At 45.3% G+C, this 19,295-nt stretch overlaps 1 protein-coding gene across 1 annotated transcript; it reads right to left on the reverse strand.

Moving 5' to 3' along the window:
* Positions 1–412: 412 nt before the first annotated feature.
* LOC117964219 (protein yippee-like 2) lies at positions 413–16,808 on the reverse strand. The gene is made up of 5 exons (XM_058998380.1): positions 16,411–16,808; positions 13,005–13,237; positions 3,977–4,020; positions 2,106–2,214; positions 413–1,693 (listed from the first exon to the last, which is right to left on the reverse strand). Exons 2-5 carry the CDS (start codon positions 13,110–13,112, stop codon positions 1,604–1,606), a joined length of 351 nt encoding a protein of 116 aa, XP_058854363.1. The 5' UTR covers positions 13,113–13,237; positions 16,411–16,808; the 3' UTR covers positions 413–1,603.
* Positions 16,809–19,295: the final 2,487 nt, after the last annotated feature.

Raw genomic sequence — 19,295 nt, forward strand, 5'->3', positions numbered from 1 at the left:
CCTTTGTGTGAGTGTGTGGAACACCAGCACTGCGAGGGTGGCTGTGCTCCTGCAGCTGTTTCTAAACTGTTCAGTGGAACCAATTGAACTTCTCCACCCAGCTGTGAAGCGTGTCAACATACCCGTGTGTGGTCTGCAGCAAGAAGCCAACGTAGCCATCTTTAAATCGTTAATTGAATAAGCTGCAGTGATAGAAAATGACAGCCTCAGCTATGCTTTTTCTTTCTTGCCAGTCGCTGGTTGACACCATTCCTCCAGGTGACTTTTATTCCAACCCAACCAAACCAAACCAAATCACCAACCATACCCCCCTCCCCACTCCCACTCCCACTCCCACTCCCACCTCCCCCCCAACCCAACCCAACCCAAAAACGACATGGAAACACACATCAGCAGGTCTTTGGATTTAAAAGTTTTCATTTCTCACATTTCAACTGATGACGGCCTTCTTATGTAAAATAAAAAGGAACCGCCCCAATGAAGCACTTTCATTTGTAAACAACCAGCATGACAAAGTGCTTTTAGTAATAAGGGACGAGGCAGACAGCACAGCCTTCCAAACAAATGAGACAGGTTTGCATTAACAACATGAGACACCATAACAAAACGTATTCGACAACAAGAATGAGCACCAGCTACATTTACAATGACTCGCCGTCATATATTACAACGTAATACGCAAAGACCACACAGGTAGAGAGACAGATTAACATCTCGAGTTTCTGCAAAAGCAGGCACAATGCATTCATATAACTCCACAAAAAGGAGGAGAGGGGGGGTGTCCCCCAAAATGGCTTTCCACCAGTCATCACATTGGTTGGTTTGCCTTGCCCCACCAAACAGGTGATTGAGACGTCCCGGGTTTTGTGGTCGGGTGGGCTGTGGGGTGAATGGTCTTTGGTTGTGCTGTGCCTCAAGCTACCAGACTTTCCTTGGGGATTTGGTCAAAAGGGGGGTCATGCCCATTCCTTGAGCCCAAACCCACATGGCTTGTGACACATGAGGCACTCTCTGCATGCAGGGAACACCCCAGCACTAGGGAGGGACCTGGCAGCAGCATCGTCGAGGTTCTTTAAGGCTTTCTCTGTATCTGGATGTTTACACAAGTCAACGTGCTGGGGGAGATTTCCCTGCAAACACCGCCAGCCCCTGTACTGGGGTTGAGACTCATTCCAGCACAATCTTTGGTCATTATCTCAGTGACAACTGGCCAGTTGCTTGGAAGTGGCTACTACAGCAGCCTGGTCAGCACATTTTGGGTCAACACCCCCTCCCTCCTCCTCGGAGACCAACCAGCAAGGATCACCGTCAGGTACCCCTACCACTGCAGAGCAAGCGCACTGTCTGAGACATTTCTCCAATACTCCCCACCCACCCCCAAGCACACGAGGCGAGGTCTCTAGCAGTCAAGTCTAGAGTCCACAGAATGGATGCATGGGGGGAGCGGGTGAAAAGGAGTGTACACGACCAGAGAGGGAGACACACAGAGAAGCCCCCTCAGTCCAGCTCCAGCCCTTCTCTCACTTTGCAACAAGCAGGTGGTAGGGGGGCAGAGGGGGGACCCAGGGCCACCCCCACTGCTGCATGCCAAACCACACTGTGCTCAGTCCCAGCCGTTGTCCTTGATCATGTGTGCCAGCTCGATGATGAACTTGCCCTCCTTGTACTTCTGACTGGTCTCAAACGCATGCTCCTGCAGACATGGACACCAAGGCAAATCATCAGTCAACAGCAAGAAATGACAGTGACATCAATCCCCCTTCTCCACCATTGCATTCCTCTACTGCCCTCAAGTACTAGAAATCTCATGCAACCCCAAGCACCCCTCAATTGTGTTCTCAGAGGGACACAAATCCCATTTTGTTGTTCTCTGTGATTTGGTCACAATCAAGACAAGCTGCTCAAACGGTACATTCACTTTTCAGCACAATGTGCCACTAAACACAGTTATCAAGACACTTTCAACTACAGTTTCTAAACTTGGACTTTATCACAACAGCATCTGGCACAGTCAACAGAAAAGCAAAGCAAAGCAAGGCACATTTCAAAAGCATGCCTTGGGTGACATGGAGGGGTGGGGGTGGGAATGAAGGAAACACACTTACATATTTCCAGCCCAGGGTGGTCTTGCAGTTTTCACAATAGATATCCGCCACGGCGTGCAGGCCGGTGAGCAGGACTCGCTCCTCCGCAGGGCCGCAGCCCACATTCACTCTGGACAGGGAGAGACGCACGGAGTTCAGCAGCCACGCCACACCCCACGACACGCTTTACTCAGCTCCAAAACCACGATTCATGCAATTCCTCAGCACAATGCTTTTGTCCAGTGGTGTGGTCCCAGTACCGGAACGCCACAAAAACGTTCATTTCTTCAACAAGAATTATTATACCAATTCACATTTTATTTGTATACTGAACTTCTTATACTGAAGTTCCTAATGCTTTTTTCATTGCAACTGAATCAGACAGTTGTGCAGGAGATGCGAGTCATGTGACTTAGCTTGCCTCTTATGTGAGTTCCGGCTCGTCTTTGCAAGAGGACCCCCACCTCTCCCCCTTCACTGTCTCAACACAGAAACCTCATTGGACTGTGACAGTAAGAGGTGGATGTTACCAATAAAACAAACAGATCAGACGGGCAATGCATGCTATACACGGGAGCAAAGTGATGCACCACAGCCATCACACTAACAAGTGGCTTTTCCCCATCCAGGATTGTGTGCTGGACAGATCCTGCAACTCACCTCAACATTTGGGCCAAGCACAAATCTTCTGTAATCTGGACTGTAAAGAAAAGTACAACCAGGGATACTTCTGGACTTCATCCACCCTTCACAGTCCTATATTTTTGTGCCGATTCTATTACTATTAGAGTCAAGCACATCACATAGATGGTGAAAGACATTAGGATTTGCCATGCTAGTCACAGCAACAGGGCTAGTGCATCTGAAGCTTGAGGCAGCTTATTCATTGAACCAGGATTTCACAACTCCTTACAAATCTATTCTTCAGTGATTTACACTTTCAAGAATTTCAAACATAGGTGCTACTTTCCATTTGCACATCACTGCTTTGATATCAGTGTTAATAAAATACAGCATCAAATCTTCACTGACCTGATGATCATTTAAAACAAACACACAAGTACAGAGCGAGCAAATTACCTGCGTGGGAAAATACTGCCCCAGGGTCTAAAGGTTACTAAAGACACCTGTTTCTGAACACAAACTTCCCCCCGGAGTCTCAGCAACACCACTTTCAAACAGGTGGCGTCACACCACCCGTCCCCATAGAGACCCCAGAGCAAGAGCAGTGACCCGCAGGGCTCTGGGGTCAGGCGTGCAGGCTACACAAACACAGTGCTGTGGGAGGCAGGCAGGCAAGCAGGGACAGCACTGCTCTACTCAAAACAGCGCTGATTAACCACTAGCAACAGGTTACAGTGTACAGCCCCCCTCCCCATTCTATCTGTGTGCGCACTACATTATTGATGAAGTCACGTTTGTTTACAAATCCACAAACATACTGCTTTCACATAGATCTGTGCCCAAGCTCAGGGCTACACTACACCCGTCACTCGTGGGGCTAAACAAGCTAACTTGACAGAAAAGGTCAGACAATGCTATGGGCAAACAGGCACGACAACCCCAGAGTATCACTCAAGAAACCCAAGCAGAACCATTAGGACCACAGCAATACCAGCAGTGGCAACAGCAAGGGCTGGAGAATGCATAGTGCACAGTGGTTCACGACAGCACTGTCTGGAACAGAGCTGGTACTGCAGTGGACTGCTAGTGAGTGGGAGTTCAGATACACCATTGAGGTACAAGTTGGATGAACATAGAGAAATCACATGAGCTGCTCGTGGGAAGCCCTGACCACCAGCAAATGTGCTGGGGAGGGGAGGTGGGAGGTGGGGAGGTTGGAGGGTGGGATGCATGTGTTAATGAGAGCGCGAAGAAAGAAAAACACTCACACAGCGTTGAAGAGGTACGCCCGGCCTTGGCTTCCTTGAAAGGACTGAAAGACAAAACAAAAGACACAATCCATGAGTGCAGCAGCTTCAACACAACTCCTTACAGCTCTTTCACTGCCTGGAACAACCAGGGAGGGCAATGAAGCCGCCACTGTGGACACCAACCCCAATGCTAGGCTGGAAGAAACACAGACAAGGCTGCAAATATATACAGACGTGCTCAATTTTGAATACACAATTTTCTCTGAAATAACTTGAAACTGACAAAAGTAATTGGCATCCACCATTGTTTATTCCATATTTAATAGAAATCAGACTTTGCTTTTGATTTTTTATTCAACATAATATTGTAAATAAGAAAACAAATGAAAATGGCATGGACAAAAATGATGGGACCCTTAACCTAATATTTTGTTGCACAACCTTTAGAGGCAATCACTGCAATCAAACGTTTTCTGTAGCTCTCAATGAGACTTCTGCACCTGTTAACAGGTAGTTTGGCCCACTCTTCCTGAGCAAACTGCTCCAGCTGTCTCAGGTTTGATGGGTGCCTTCTCCAGACTGCAAGTTTCAGCTCTTTCCATAGATGTTCGATAGGATTCAGATCAGGACTCCTAGAAGGCCACTTCAGAATAGTCCAATGTTTTGTTCTTATCCATTCTTGGGTGCTTTTAGCTGTGTGTTTTGGGTCATTATCCTGTTGGAGGACCCATGACCTGCGACTGAGACAGAGCTTTCTGACACTGGGCAGTACGTTTCACTCCAGAATGCCTTGATAGTCTTGAGATTTCATTGTGCCCTGCACAGATTCAAGGCACCCTGTGCCAGGCGCAGCAAAACAGCCCCAAAACATAACCGAGCCTCCTCCATGTTTCACTATAGGTATGGTGTTCTTTTCTTTGAAAGCTTCATTTTTTCGTCTGTGAACATAGAGCTGATGTGACTTGCCAAAAAGCTCCAGTTATTATTATTATTATTTATTTCTTAGCAGACGCCCTTATCCAGGGCGACTTACAATCGTAAGCAGTTTTGACTCATCTGTCCAAAGGACATTCTCCCAGAAGGATTGTGGCTTGTCAATATGCATTTTAGCAAATTCCAGTCTGGCTTTTTTATGTTTTTCTGTCAAAAGTGGAGTCCTCCTGGGTCTTCTTCCATGGAGCCCACTTTCGCTCAAAAAGCGACGGATGGTGCGATCAGAAACTGACGTACCTTCACCTTGGAGTTCAGCTTGTATCTCTTTAGCAGTTATCCTTGGTTCTTTTTCTACCATTCGCACTATCCTTCTGTTCAATCTGGGGTCGATTTTCCTCTTGCGGCCGCGCCCAGGGAGGTTGGCTACAGTTCCATGGACCTTAAACTTCTTAATAATATTTGCAACTGTTGTCACAGGAACATCAAGCTGCTTGGAGATGGTCTTGTAGCCTTTACCTTTACCATGCTTGTCTATTATTTTCTTTCTGATCTCCTCAGACAACTCTCTCTTTTGCTTTCTCTGGTCCATGTTCAGTGTGGTGCACACAATGATACCAAACAGCACAGTGACTACTTTTCTCCATTTACAGTGCCTTGCGAAAGTATTCGGCCCCCTTGAACTTTGCGACCTTTTGCCACATTTCAGGCTTCAAACATAAAGATATGAAACTGTAATTTTTTGTGAAGAATCAACAACAAGTGGGACACAATCATGAAGTGGAACGAAATTTATTGGATATTTCAAACTTTTTTAACAAATAAAAAACTGAAGAATTGGGCGTGCAAAATTATTCAGCCCCTTTACTTTCAGTGCAGCAAACTCTCTCCAGAAGTTCAGTGAGGATCTCTGAATGATCCAATGTTGACCTGAATGACTAATGATGATAAATAGAATCCACATGTGTGTAATCAAGTCTCCGTATAAATGCACCTGCACTGTGATAGTCTCAGAGGTCCGTTTAAAGCGCAGAGAGCATCATGAAGAACAAGGAACACACCAGGCAGGTCTGAGATACTGTTGTGGAGAAGTTTAAAGCCGGATTTGGATACAAAAAGATTTCCCAAGCTTTAAACATCCCAAGGAGCACCTTGCAAGCGATAATATTGAAATGGAAGGAGTATCAGACCACTGCAAATCTACCAAGACCTGGCCGTCCCTCTAAACTTTCAGCTCATACAAGGAGAAGACTGATCAGAGATGCAGCCAAGAGGCCCATGATCACTCTGGATGAACTGCAGAGATCTACAGCTGAGGTGGGAGACTCTGTCCATAGGACAACAATCAGTCGTATACTGCACAAATCTGGCCTTTATGGAAGAGTGGCAAGAAGAAAGCCATTTCTTAAAGATATCCATAAAAAGTGTCGTTTACAGTTTGCCACAAGCCACCTGGGAGACACACCAAACATGTGGAAGAAGGTGCTCTGGTCAGATGAAACCAAAATCGAACTTTTTGGCAACAATGCAAAACGTTATGTTTGGCGTAAACGCAACACAGCTCATCACCCTGAACACACCATCCCCACTGTCAAACATGGTGGTGGCAGCATCATGGTTTGGGCCTGCTTTTCTTCAGCAGGGACAGGGAAGATGGTTAAAATTGATGGGAAGATGGATGGAGCCAAATACAGGACCATTCTGGAAGAAAACCTGATGGAGTCTGCAAAAGACCTGAGACTGGGACGGAGATTTGTCTTCCAACAAGACAATGATCCAAAACATAAAGCAAAATCTACAATGGAATGGTTCACAAATAAACATATCCAGGTGTTAGAATGGCCAAGTCAAAGTCCAGACCTGAATCCAATCGAGAATCTGTGGAAAGAACTGAAAACTGCTGTTCACAAATGCTCTCCATCCAACCTCACTGAGCTCGAGCTGTTTTGCAAGGAGGAATGGGCAAAAATTTCAGTCTCTCGATGTGCAAAACTGATAGAGACATACCCCAAGCGACTTACAGCTGTAATCGCAGCAAAAGGTGGCGCTACAAAGTATTAACTTAAGGGGGCTGAATAATTTTGCACGCCCAATTTTTCAGTTTTTTATTTGTTAAAAAAGTTTGAAATATCCAATAAATTTCGTTCCACTTCATGATTGTGTCCCACTTGTTGTTGATTCTTCACAAAAAATTACAGTTTCATATCTTTATGTTTGAAGCCTGAAATGTGGCAAAAGGTCGCAAAGTTCAAGGGGGCCGAATACTTTCGCAAGGCACTGTAAATAGGCTGAATGACTGATTACAAGATTGGAGACATGTGTGATACTAATTAAAGAAACTAATTAGTTTGAAATATCACTATAATCCAATTATTTATTATCTTTTCTAAGGGGTACCAACAAATGTGTCCAGGCCATTTTAGAATATCTTTGTAGAATAAGCAATAATTCATCTCTTTTCACAGCTTATTTGCTTTATTCTATGACATACCAAAGGCATGCAAGTATACATGATAAAATAGCTTTTAATTTCATCACTTTTCAGGAGGAATGAAGCATTATTTCAATGAGCTGTAAGGGTACCAACAAATTTGAGCACGTCTGTACATACACTCAAATCAAAGACATGCAGCATCATCCCAAGGGAAAGCAACCCCTTCCCGGCTGTGGGGTTCCAGTTGGAGCAGTGCGCTCCACAAGGTGCTTGCATGCATTTCTTTAGTCAGGAAGGTAAAAAGAAGAAACCCATACAAAAAGTATCAGAATCAGTACAACATGAAACAGACTGTGGCCAAGGAAAGGAGATTTGCTTTACTTTCCCCTAGATACACAAGGAGAGCTTGCCGAGGACACTCAGAACCTGCCCACGCTGCAGGACGTGACAGCAGGAGCAGGAAGGGCAACAGGGCAGCTCAGAGAAAGGAAGCTGCTTCTTGTGTGTCTGCGCAGCCAACAAAGACTCGGGTTTCTCCCAGAATAGACGCATCACAGAGGAAGACAAGAGAAGCACTCCATCTGTATCTAATTCAACACCTTTCACCTTCCTTCAGAGTGCAAGGACCAGTTCTTAATGGGCTCCTTGTCCTGGGAGATGGTCACTTCTCACTCTTCATTATACAGCCTTTCTTTATACACCAATCGAGCCGGTACAACATTTTCAACAGCAAGTTAGAAGGGGTGTTTTTGGACAACTGCAGTAAAACATTCGCCTGCGCATCAGGACCTGTGTATCTCCTACTTAGATTTAGCGCCCAAAGAATGCAGGTCACACACGCTGGGGGGGGGGATGCTTAACAGATTCCATTCTGTTTGTTCATCCTGTGAGAAACTCGAAACTCTCTACGTGAATCCAGAGCAAAGTGTTGGAAGCCTTTAAATAGTTTTGGATTTTTAAATGCAAAGTGTAAAACATTCCTGGAATCATGTGAACAGGTGAAAGGCGAACAGCTAATACAGATTCTAATACCAGAACGAGACTGGCCAATTTCTTGACCACACTGTTGGCAATCGAGTTGCTGGAGCAGAACGCTAGTCTATTTGCAGCTCATGAAAGAATGCAGCGATGGTGAACGCCTGCAGCGGGCTTCTCTTTACAACCCGTTGCAGTTGGTGCCACCTTCAAAATCAAAGGAAACATCCCATCTACTTGGGGTTGTGAATTCACTAAATACTTGAAATTACATTCACTTGAAATAAAAGAGGCCAATGTAAATCTTGTTTAATTTAATATCTCACAAAAAACATAGTTGTTTTGCAACTTGAGTGCTTTCGAAAGGCTACTTTACCTTGTGAGGTTGTCTGCAATCATTCACACTCATGTGACTGTCTACAATGAAGAAGTCAAAGACAATGGAGAGACATTCTTAACATTCCACAAAGTGATGTCCATTCAGCTCAAATCCACATACAATGAAGCTGAGTGTTAGGAATCAGAACCACAGGGAACGATTGCAAACATCAGAAGCTGAAATGGGGAGGCCACGACTCAGCTCAGCGACAGGGTCAGGAGCTCACGCTTTCAAAGACCACCTTGTGGGAGTTTAGAGGGTCTTCAGCTCTGCTCAATAAAGTTACGTTAACAGCTTGAACTACATACCGCTTTGTAGTTTTCCATATACTTAAAGAAAAACGGACAAAACTGACATTTCAAAAACTAACATACTACAATTATGGCTTCCGCTAGACTTCTGCGATATAAATGTATATAATGTAGCTTCTTTGGTTACATTTAAATAAACGTTGCCTTCGTGCAGCTCTGTCACAAGATGCTATCGCTTCAACAGCTGTTTCCTCATCTAGATTATAACATTTCTATTGAAAGACTGCAAGCCTGTCTGATAAAACCAACATGAAACTTTATACTTCTGCTTAAATGACGCATACACAATCCCAGAACTCCAGCTCCTATCAGAGAATCGGTTACACCTCTTATGGGTGTATCAAGGGCATGTATCACACTTGATTTACTTTGTTCCTGAATAAACTCTTTCGATTGAAGTTACCTGAAGAAGACTGACCCTTACATGACCATTGTTCAGCTGCTATCACATATGATAGGGCATGACTTACAAAAAAAGAAAAGGACAGGAGCAGAGGTACTTTAGAAAAAGCCCTTCTATTAAGTCCTAGCTACGAAAAACTGGACAGCTAAGCCATTTACCAGTAACACAACACATATACTTATCAAGTATCACAATACCTTTTTTATGTGATGCACCTTACAGACCTGGTTGTATGCACCTTACAGACCTGGTTGTATGCACCTTACAGACCTGGTTGTATGCACCTTACAGACCTGGTTGTATGCACCTTACAGACCTGGTTGTATGCACCTTACAGACCTGGTTGTATGCACCTTACAGACCTGGTTGTATACATGTTTTGGACCACCAGTCCTTCTTCAGCTGAAGCAGCGGGGTCTCTCCTTGTGTCTGGTTACTCTTCCCAGGATCTCTGACACTGTCTTTCATGTAAGCGGTTTAAACATGATGGTACCTGTATGTATTTTTCTAGCAGCGCTCCTTCTCGGAAGGTTAGCCGTACACAAAATAAAACATAACAACCAACTCAAAGCCTGACTCCGCGCTGGAGCGCCAACTTAACCTTAAAACAACCCCTAGCTACTAAATCAGACGGCAAAGCCTTTTACTGATTCATCAAAACAACATTGCAAAGAACAGAGAGGAAATGCATTCCACACACATACTTCCACGTTTCAAACCTTTTCCGTCGTCACCGGAGCAACCTATGAATCGTAGCACTCAGACATGTCCGCTTGATTACAGACAGGTCTGCCGCATTTGGAAACTGACCACAGAGGCATTCTGGGGGATGTAGTCTTGCTCTCCATAATTAAATGACCAAGACTACATTCAGGTTCAGAGCAGCTGCTTGTAACTACACACAGGAACATGCAAGCAAGTCTATAATCCTGGGATAATGCCATAGTTGTCATGGTTAACGCCACTAAAAAGAATAACCTGCACACACAGCGTCTTCAATAACAAACACCCTGTGACAAACCCAATGCCCAAACTCATTAGCCTTATAAATACAGCTTTAGACATCCATTTAGGCTAATCAAACACAAGCTGTACTGCAGAATCACAAGCTGTACTGCGGGGCTCTGACAGCCTTGGATGAAGAGTATACATTTCATCAACCACAACCTGCAGTTTCACTGTATTGAATTCATCAGGGACATATCAGCATGCATTTTCAGGAGAGCCAGTGGTTTCTGAGTTAGGGAGGTAGACAAAAACAAACCTGCCTATTTGCCAGCTCAGAGGGGCTGCACCAGGCCAATGTGTTTCTAACAGATAAATAACACCCTGTGGAAAAAAAATCAGCTCTTTGGAAAACAGACGAGCCTTTGACATTTCCAGAATTAAAGCAGCCTGCCGTCTCAAAGGCGCTACTGTCCTGAGAACAGCCACAGTGTGAACAGTGCGGGCTGTGTGCAGCACCCCAGCGAGCTGCCCCTTCAGACACAGGGAGCAGCCCCTCTGCAACGCACCCACCTCCCTGAGCACGGCCTCGGGCTGCTCCACTGAGACTCCACTGCAGCTTCCACATGCTTCTACAGAGACAATTAGGAACCTCTCTGTGTTCACCAAGCTACTGCTCTATCAAGCACAGCTGCATTACAGCATGTTACTGTAGGTCCTGTTTAATTTTAAACATTTACACTTTAGCATGACATGTTGAATCCTCTATGGGAATGCGTGTACCCAATCAGGCAAGCCAGCATAAGAATCGCCATCACTTCTGGAGACTTTACTGAAACATCTACAGGTAGTGAACAAAAAAATGGAAACACCTGGGTAAATGAGGGACACCAAGTATATTGAAAGCAAGGGCTTCCACACAGGTGTGGCTCATGCATTAATTAAGCAAATAACATCCCAGCATGCTTAGGGTCATGTATAAAAATGCTGGACAGGCCAGGTTGCCTATAATTATGACTAGCATGGCTGCAAGAGGAGACCAGTGACTTTGAAAGAGGGGTGATTGTTGGGGTGCGTTTGGCAGGAGCTTCAGTGACCAAGACAGCTCAACTTGCTGATGTTTCACGAGCAACGGTGTCTAAGGTGATGTCGGCATGGTACTCCGAGGGAAAGACATCATCAGCAAAGGGCAACAGTGGACGGAAGCGCATACTCCAGGATCGTGATATCCGTGCATTAATTCGAAGTGCAAGGCAAAACAGGCGAGCAACTGCAGATCAATTGACTGCAAATTTCAACCTGGGGCGCGAGCAGCCAGTTTCATCAAAAACGGTCCGCTGAGAACTCCACAGAGCGGGATACCATAGTGGCCCAACACCCTATTAAGTGACTTTACATTGGTGTTTCCATTTTTTTGTTCACTACCTGTATTTAATAGAGCTGTGTGTGTATAGCATTTCATTGCATCTGGTAGACGTTGAACACATACTCAGCATGAAATGGCTCACACTGAACACTTACTACTATGTAAGCACTAAGGCTGGCACCTAATCGGACCTGCATATTTTTAACAACGGTTCAACATTTAGGCAAATCTCTCCACATTTAAACATATAAGATATTAACACCCCTATTTCATAACTCTACAAACTGCAGTCTTTTCATGCAATCTAGACCACAATAACATGGTTACGCAGATTAATAAAGATGATAACAGTGAAATGAAATTCAAATACATGATGGGATTTTCAATTACACACTGTGGTGGTGCTGGGTCCTTGAACAGAATTAAAATGAAAATACAATCACAACTTTTATTGAAATTAACCAATTGCCTTTTTGTACTCTGTTTTTTCAGTAATACAATCCATGGCTAACTTGAATGATGGCAGTGTTGTTTGCGATGGCTCCTGAAAGGGCCGGTATTGCTCTAAACTGTTTGCTGTTGTTTACAAGCCGATTCCCCTGCCTGCCGGTCCCCTGGGCAATATGAGAGCATTCTGTTTCCTGCCTTCATCTGGAACCCTCTTTCCACACAGCGGCTCTGAAACACGCAGAAACACAACCTTAGACAGGCAGCTGGGCTGCCAGCCAGCGACGTGCGGAGAGCAGCCTGCAGTCTGGTTTACTGCCCAGGAGAGGAGCAGTTAAAGGAAGCGTTTAATCTCCTGCAGCCCCACAGCTTCACTGCATGTAAAGAAAGCGTTTACTCTCCTGCAGCCCTACAGCTTCTCTGCATGAAAAGGAAGCGGTGAGAGAGTCAATGTTTTAGGGCCCTATAAATACAAAAAATGGACAACGAAAAATGTAAGCTCATAATTAAGGGGGCCCCTAGTCTTCTGGAGACAAACATCCAGCCTGGGTACAGACAGACCGCCAGCCTGGGTACAGACAGACCGCCAGCCTGGGTACAGACAGACCGCCAGCCTGGGTACAGACAGGCCGCCAGCCTGGGTACAGACAGACCCACCGTGATACACTCAATGATCTGTTTAAAAGTTTCATGACAATTCTCTCAATATAAATGCAGAAGTGACATATGGACACATGATAAGGGTGCGGCTGCCTCCTTGTTGCCAGGGACACCAGTCCAGCACGGGTCACTCCACTCTCAGCTCTCCAGCCGCGTCGCTCCCCTGCTTGCTCTAATCACACAGACGCCCTGGTACCTTTGAGATGAGCTCGTCATGGTTGGCAAGGTGTGCCCGGCAGTGGATGCAGCTGTAGGTTCGGTGGCAGCTGGGCAGGTAGGCCTGGAAGGTCTTGGAGCGGGTCATTCTCAGGACGGGTGGCGCAGGGTGGCGGTGCGGGAACGGGCTGCCGGCCCAGGTCGGCTCGCACGGGAAGCACCGCAGCACACAGGTGAGCGCCGTGGTGGGGCTGGGGGGGGGGTGGCGCACACCTGAAACACACACAGCACTTCATTCACCTCAGGGGAGCTGTGACATTCCTGCATATTTACACATGACAAATATGAGTCTGTAGCAATAACATATTTCACTATTACTTGCAACAGTTTAGAAGTTTTTCTTTTCATATCCTTCCCCAACAGAGATCCTTAAAAATATGTTGGGCTGCTGCAGCCCTATCTAATGCAAGGTAGGGAAGGGCTGCTGGTATGCACTTAATGTTTTCTGTTTCTTGTTTATGAATTGGAAACAGAGTGGCTGTCATTACAGATGATGACTAAGAGGTAAGCAGTGCGGCCTAATGGTTTGAGCTCAGGGACATGGAGGGAGAGTGCCAGCGAGGATGGAGCCATGCATAAACAGCCCTCTCACAGCCCAGCAGTAGCTGGATTAGCAAGCGCAGAGTTGAGCCTCCCAGCTCCCAGCTCCCAGCTCCAGCTCTGCCTGTCTCCGGAGCAGACACCCGATCCCTCGCCAGACCCAGGGCTCTCATGTTATTCAGTACTTTCTCCCTGTCCGCACACATTTCACTCACTTTCAGAAATACACTGACTGTCGTATTTCAGGACTCGGGTCAGTCAAATCTTGAGTCATATTTTCCATCTCTGCTTTACAGGCTAATCAAGACCATTGGAATTGGAAATATGTTATTTAGAGAGTGCTATGAAGTGCCACTGTGAACACAACTCACATTTCAAGAGAAACCTATAACAGCGTCACAACAAATTATTACAATTCGCTTTTAGTAATACTGCTGTATATTCTACTAGTGTTATATGGGTGAAGGGAGAATATCTGCAGAACCCAGAGGTGGAAACTCAACCCTATACAAAAGTTTATCAGATTTTCTCTTGCAACAGGGAACTACAACGAGTGTGTAAGAGCTTTTCTTTCATAAATTCTATTAAAATAGCAATACTTAAAGGGACTTTGTGTGTATCCATACCAACACCACGCTGAGGGACGTGTCAGACACTGTGGGGTTTACTGAGGTGACTGGGGACATGGTCTTTGAAAAAATACATACATTCAAAAATACGTGTACATTGTGCAGTACAGATGAATGGCTTTTGGGTAGTTAGAGGCTGGAAGCAAGTATCCTAGAATAGAGCATTAGGAGTTAAACTAGTGCTGGTTTAACAGCTACATGGAAATATCCAGTTTCCATTTGGATCATTTGAATAGAAAAAGAAATTAAAATCACTCATGAGAGGGATTTACATACTATTTTTTTATTTTGTAATTCTATATACAACCCTTTACATTACTTGTGTGATACTGTGTTCATTCCACAGGGAGTGGTGCTTTTAGAACACGGTATAGTCACATTGAAGCTGGGCAGCATATTGAGGGCAGGGGCGTGTCAGAGAGATTCGGGACAGATGGACCCCAGCTCAGGAGTGGTAAGAGGGTGAAAGGTGTGTGTGAGAGTGTGTGTGTGGCAGGGGGGTTCAGGGATCAGCCTATGTGCAGCCTCCCTAGCGCCTCAGCATGGTAACCGTCTGGAATGGGATGGGTGGGGCTCCTCACAGGGGTCATCAGGTGGTCACCTCCCCTCTCCAGTGTTTCGTTGACTAGCCCACTACACCTGAAAAGGCTCGGCAGCGATGCTGGCGTCCCCCCCCCCCCCCCCCCCCCCCCCCAACCCAACCCAACCTAGCCCAGTCCGGTTTACTAACCCTAACCATCTATTCCTTTTCAAATGAATCAGACCCAAAACTAACCAATCCAGCCCAGGTCTTCCATGATCTCTTTATCTTCTCTTACAATGGAGCGCTCCCTCTCTACAGTCCGTGTACGTCTGGGCTGCCTGTTGCATCTCCTGCTGAGCCCAATCTCAGCCCCCAGTAAAAGCCCAGGGAGGTCCAGTCACACTTAGTAAAAACATTGTCATGTAAAACACATGCAAGCAGGGAATTCAATGTATCTGTAAACATTTACAATAACACAGGTAAACTAAACTACACCTACAGTCGCTTAAACTGTAGAAATCCACAAAGAAGCAGCACAATCTAGGGCCCAAGTCACACAAGGGAAAAAGTACATAAAAAAAACATGACAACTAAAATTGAAACTGTGGAATCAACCAAATACAGGATACAGTACTTCTCTACGAAACCTCAGGACAGAGACTACTGGCCACATTAAGCGTCTGTCAACAAAACAACAAAATGAAAATATAAGTGATGAGTCCCTTTGAAATACAGCCCCCACAGAAAGCATCTTTTCTTTAAGTCAAAGACAGACAAACACGCTCTGGAATCTTAAATCTCAATGGTGTAATCAAACTACAGTACAGAACCGGCCTGGATAACTGGCAAACACACGCACGCACACAACTCGGTACAGAAACTTGCTTACACGGTGTTTTTCATTAAAGTACAACACGTACACATTACGCACATGAAAACGCGTACCTGCCAGTGTGTAGAATAAACGAGCCGTTCGCATAAAGATCACGTGTGTCCACACTATGCGAATGTCGCATTAAGCGAAGAGCCTTGTTTTTATTCTACAGTAGCAATATGCCTGGACAAGGAGGGTAATTAAGAGCAGATCTTCACCAGCGGGGTCCCTCACAAGCTCCGAGCGGGCATGGAGAGACTGTCCTGCTACCAGGAGGGTAGGCTGTCAGTCCTGGGATGGCTTGACCATCAACGCTGACAATGGGAGTCAGTTGGCTACTCGGCTGCTAGCGCTATTCCTGCTCTGCGGGTCAATACTGTTTGTGTGGACTTGGGTCACACTGACCAGTGCTGGTACCATTGACTCCAAAATGCATCCCTCAAATTAATATTGTTCTAGTTTTTCAATACTAACCCCTTTATCCAGTTTAATTGAATTGTGTTGTTGTCCACTATCTTATTTTTGTTGCATAGCGAATTGCATGTTCAATCACTGCTAAAATAAACGAGGACGTCATTATTTACTACGCTGCTGCTGCAGTAGATTCACCTCTCTGGTAATATCATTACAAACTACAGTGAAACGGAATCTAACTGCGCAGACAGGCAGTCCAGCCAAGTATACAGAGAGCTGCTGCAAAACCAGCCGCCCCCGGCGTGCACAGCGTTACAAACCTTTCCCAAACTTTACACCCTGTCATCTGTGTTTACCTTCAATTGACGCACTGCACAACAAAAACAGTGAAACACCATGCATTTACCTTCGAATAAAAACAATATGAACAGGTTTCAATCGCCCCTGCGCTGGTTTCTTTGGGTGACCAGTCTCTTGAAAGCAATCGTATCCCGTGTTTGCCGTGTATTCCTTGGGTCCCCCTTTTTTTCCAGACGCACAGGTTTTTGGATGCAGCGCATAAGCCCGGCGGTGTTGTGAGTGTGAACTCAGAGCTGCATTTCTCTCCCTCACCGTACGGACATGACGGACAGCCACATCTACCAACAGCTGCACAAATTCGGCATAGCAACACTCCGCTGATTGGCACCCGGCGGGGACAGCTGGCCAATGAGAAACTTTATTTTTTAATCTACCTGAAAACTGCGCTGCGGACAGCGGAGACCGGAGAACCGAAAACACACGACTGCTGAGGAGCAGCGTCTGACACACCTATCTATGTATTTTACAACATTTAAGTATCGAACCTTGACAGGCAGAGACATTTAAACTGCATAGTAATTCGGGCTCTGGGACTGACTATACACACATAAATATTAAACCACACAAACGCGGTTACCATCAAACACACGTTACATTCCCTAGTTTAGTAGAATGATATAACTTGATGAATTAACAGCGTAATTGCATGACTTTTTGCGGGGTCTGTGCAGTTACACTGCACAGACGCAATATACACGTTCCTGTCACTTAGCAAGCGTCATACTGGTGTGAGGAGATAAATACATCTAGGAAAGAATTTATAACATCTGGAAATCAACCAGCTGTTTAATTGGCAAAAGAACGACCTCTAGCGGCTGTTGGGCGTTATGGAATTGTTGAAAACTGTGACGCCACCGCGTGTCCATTAACAAAATCCACTTTACAAAATTGATAACAATGAGACAATAATTCCACCGTTACAGGAAAAAAAACACAACTGGAGACGGATCTGATATTAAATCAAATAAATGATTCATCATCCTCATACAAGCAACGTTTTCAGAAATGATTATAATAAGCAAATACATTCAGCATATACTGTAATCAAGATGGATATCTGCAGCAGCTTTATTTAAAGATCAAATGGAAGTCCTATGAAAGATTCATTGTATGACCATGATAACTAAGATGCCTAATTAAAGCACAGAGTGGTGTAACATTTTCACACAGGAGTGCCTGTGGTTTCTATGAGGTTTTCATGCAGGTAGGTATGTAAAGGATATAAATGACCCGCTCTGAGGTGTTCTAATAAACGTGCACAGTGCTGTGCATTGCAGTATGGTGCCCTCAGTGCTGCACCTACCAGAACCCCGCTGTGCTGTCCAAACCCATTTCCAGTGCTGTTAATACTGTAACAGTTTTCTAATGGGTCTGCTCAGGTTTCCTCAGGGCAATGCTCTCGTTTAATGACATTCTGATGTGATTTGTAAGGTCATGCACATTAACAATCAATTGAAACACAGCACCAGAAATCTTTCAAAGTGTTTATTTTCAGCTTTTCATTTCATTTTGTTATAGCAAGAATTTATGATTTTTATTTGCTTCACAACTCATTCAAATATTTGTGCTAGAGTGTAAACAGCAGACAGCGTGCTTCTGTTTACTAGTTGTTGGTTTTTTGGCTTTCTACACAAAACAAACAGGGTTTATAGTGATGACATTTTCCAGGTAAATCCCATGTAGGGGTGGGGCAATGGCTAGCTCTCTACCAGTTTAGACAGACTGAGACTGTCCACGGTCTGTCTGTGTGTTCCAGACTCGACTGCCTGTCCGTGTGTTCCAGACTCGACTGCCTGTCTGTGTGTGTGTTCCAGACGCGACTGCCTGTCCGTGTGTTCCAGACTCGACTGCCTGTCCGTGTGTTCCAGACTCGACTGCCTGTCTGTGTGTGTGTTCCAGACGCGACTGCCTGTCCGTGTGTTCCAGACGCGACTGCCTGTCCGTGTGTTCCAGACGCGACTGCCTGTCCGTGTGTTCCAGACGCGACTGCCTGTCCGTGTGTTCCAGACGCGACTGCCTGTCCGTGTGTTCCAGACGCGACTGCCTGTCCGTGTGTTCCAGACGCGACTGCCTGTCCGTGTGTTCCAGACGCGACTGCCTGTCCGTGTGTTCCAGACGCGACTGCCTGTCCGTGTGTTCCAGACGCGACTGCCTGTCCGTGTGTTCCAGACGCGACTGCCTGTCCGTGTGTTCCAGACGCGACTGTCTGTCCGTGTGTTCCAGACGCGACTGTGTGTTCCAGGCTCGACTGTCTGTCTTCTAGGGTGTCTCTAGTACTTGTGAAATAAGGTGTCACATGTGTAGCCAGTGTGGTTAAAAACAACTAGTTGCCCAATAAAGTTGCTTAGCCCCGGTTTAACAGTGAGAAAGACCAGCTGTGTCTACACTCAAGTTACTCTGTTACTCAACAGCGTTGCCCAATGAAGTCTCTAGCAATCCCACTGTCCCACAGCTGCTTTCTGATAGCACATTCTGGTGAGTTTGAAATAGACAACCCGTAAGACAGAGAATCAGAAACTGGACACGTTCTTCTGCGTTCCTCGAGCTGAATGCCTGAAAGAACCTGGCTCTGCTTTGCACAGCTAGTCACGTACAAAAACACTGCCAAGTTCACACCTCCACAAACGGACTGCTAGAAACACAGGCCCCTTGCATGTCACATCACACAACCCTAGAATCAATTACTTACAACTTTGATACAAGGTGACACTCTAGGCATTATTTAATATCAATTCTACATATACAAAACGGTTAGAAAACAATTGGCATTTATTTCTGTATGTATGCATGGATGTATTTCTAGGAAATTCAGTTAATTATGTTGCCCTTGTGGTGTGTAATGTATATGTATATATATATATATATATATATATATATATATATATATATATATACACACACACACACACACACACACACACACACACACAC

The sequence above is a fragment of the Acipenser ruthenus genome, chromosome 24 (assembly GCF_902713425.1).
Source record: "Acipenser ruthenus chromosome 24, fAciRut3.2 maternal haplotype, whole genome shotgun sequence".
NCBI lineage: Eukaryota > Metazoa > Chordata > Actinopteri > Acipenseriformes > Acipenseridae > Acipenser > Acipenser ruthenus.

Coding starts and splice junctions, on each gene's coding strand:
- LOC117964219 (XM_058998380.1), bottom strand. CDS start 13,112: ATGACCCGCTCCAAGACCTTCCAGGCCTACCTGCCCAGCTGCCACCGA. Junction 4,021..13,004: donor ATGACGAGCTCATCTCAAAG/GTACCAGGGCGT, acceptor TTTGTCTTTCAG/TCCTTTCAAGGAAGCCAAGG. Junction 2,215..3,976: donor GCGTACCTCTTCAACGCTGT/GTGAGTGTTTTT, acceptor CTCCCTGTCCAG/AGTGAATGTGGGCTGCGGCC.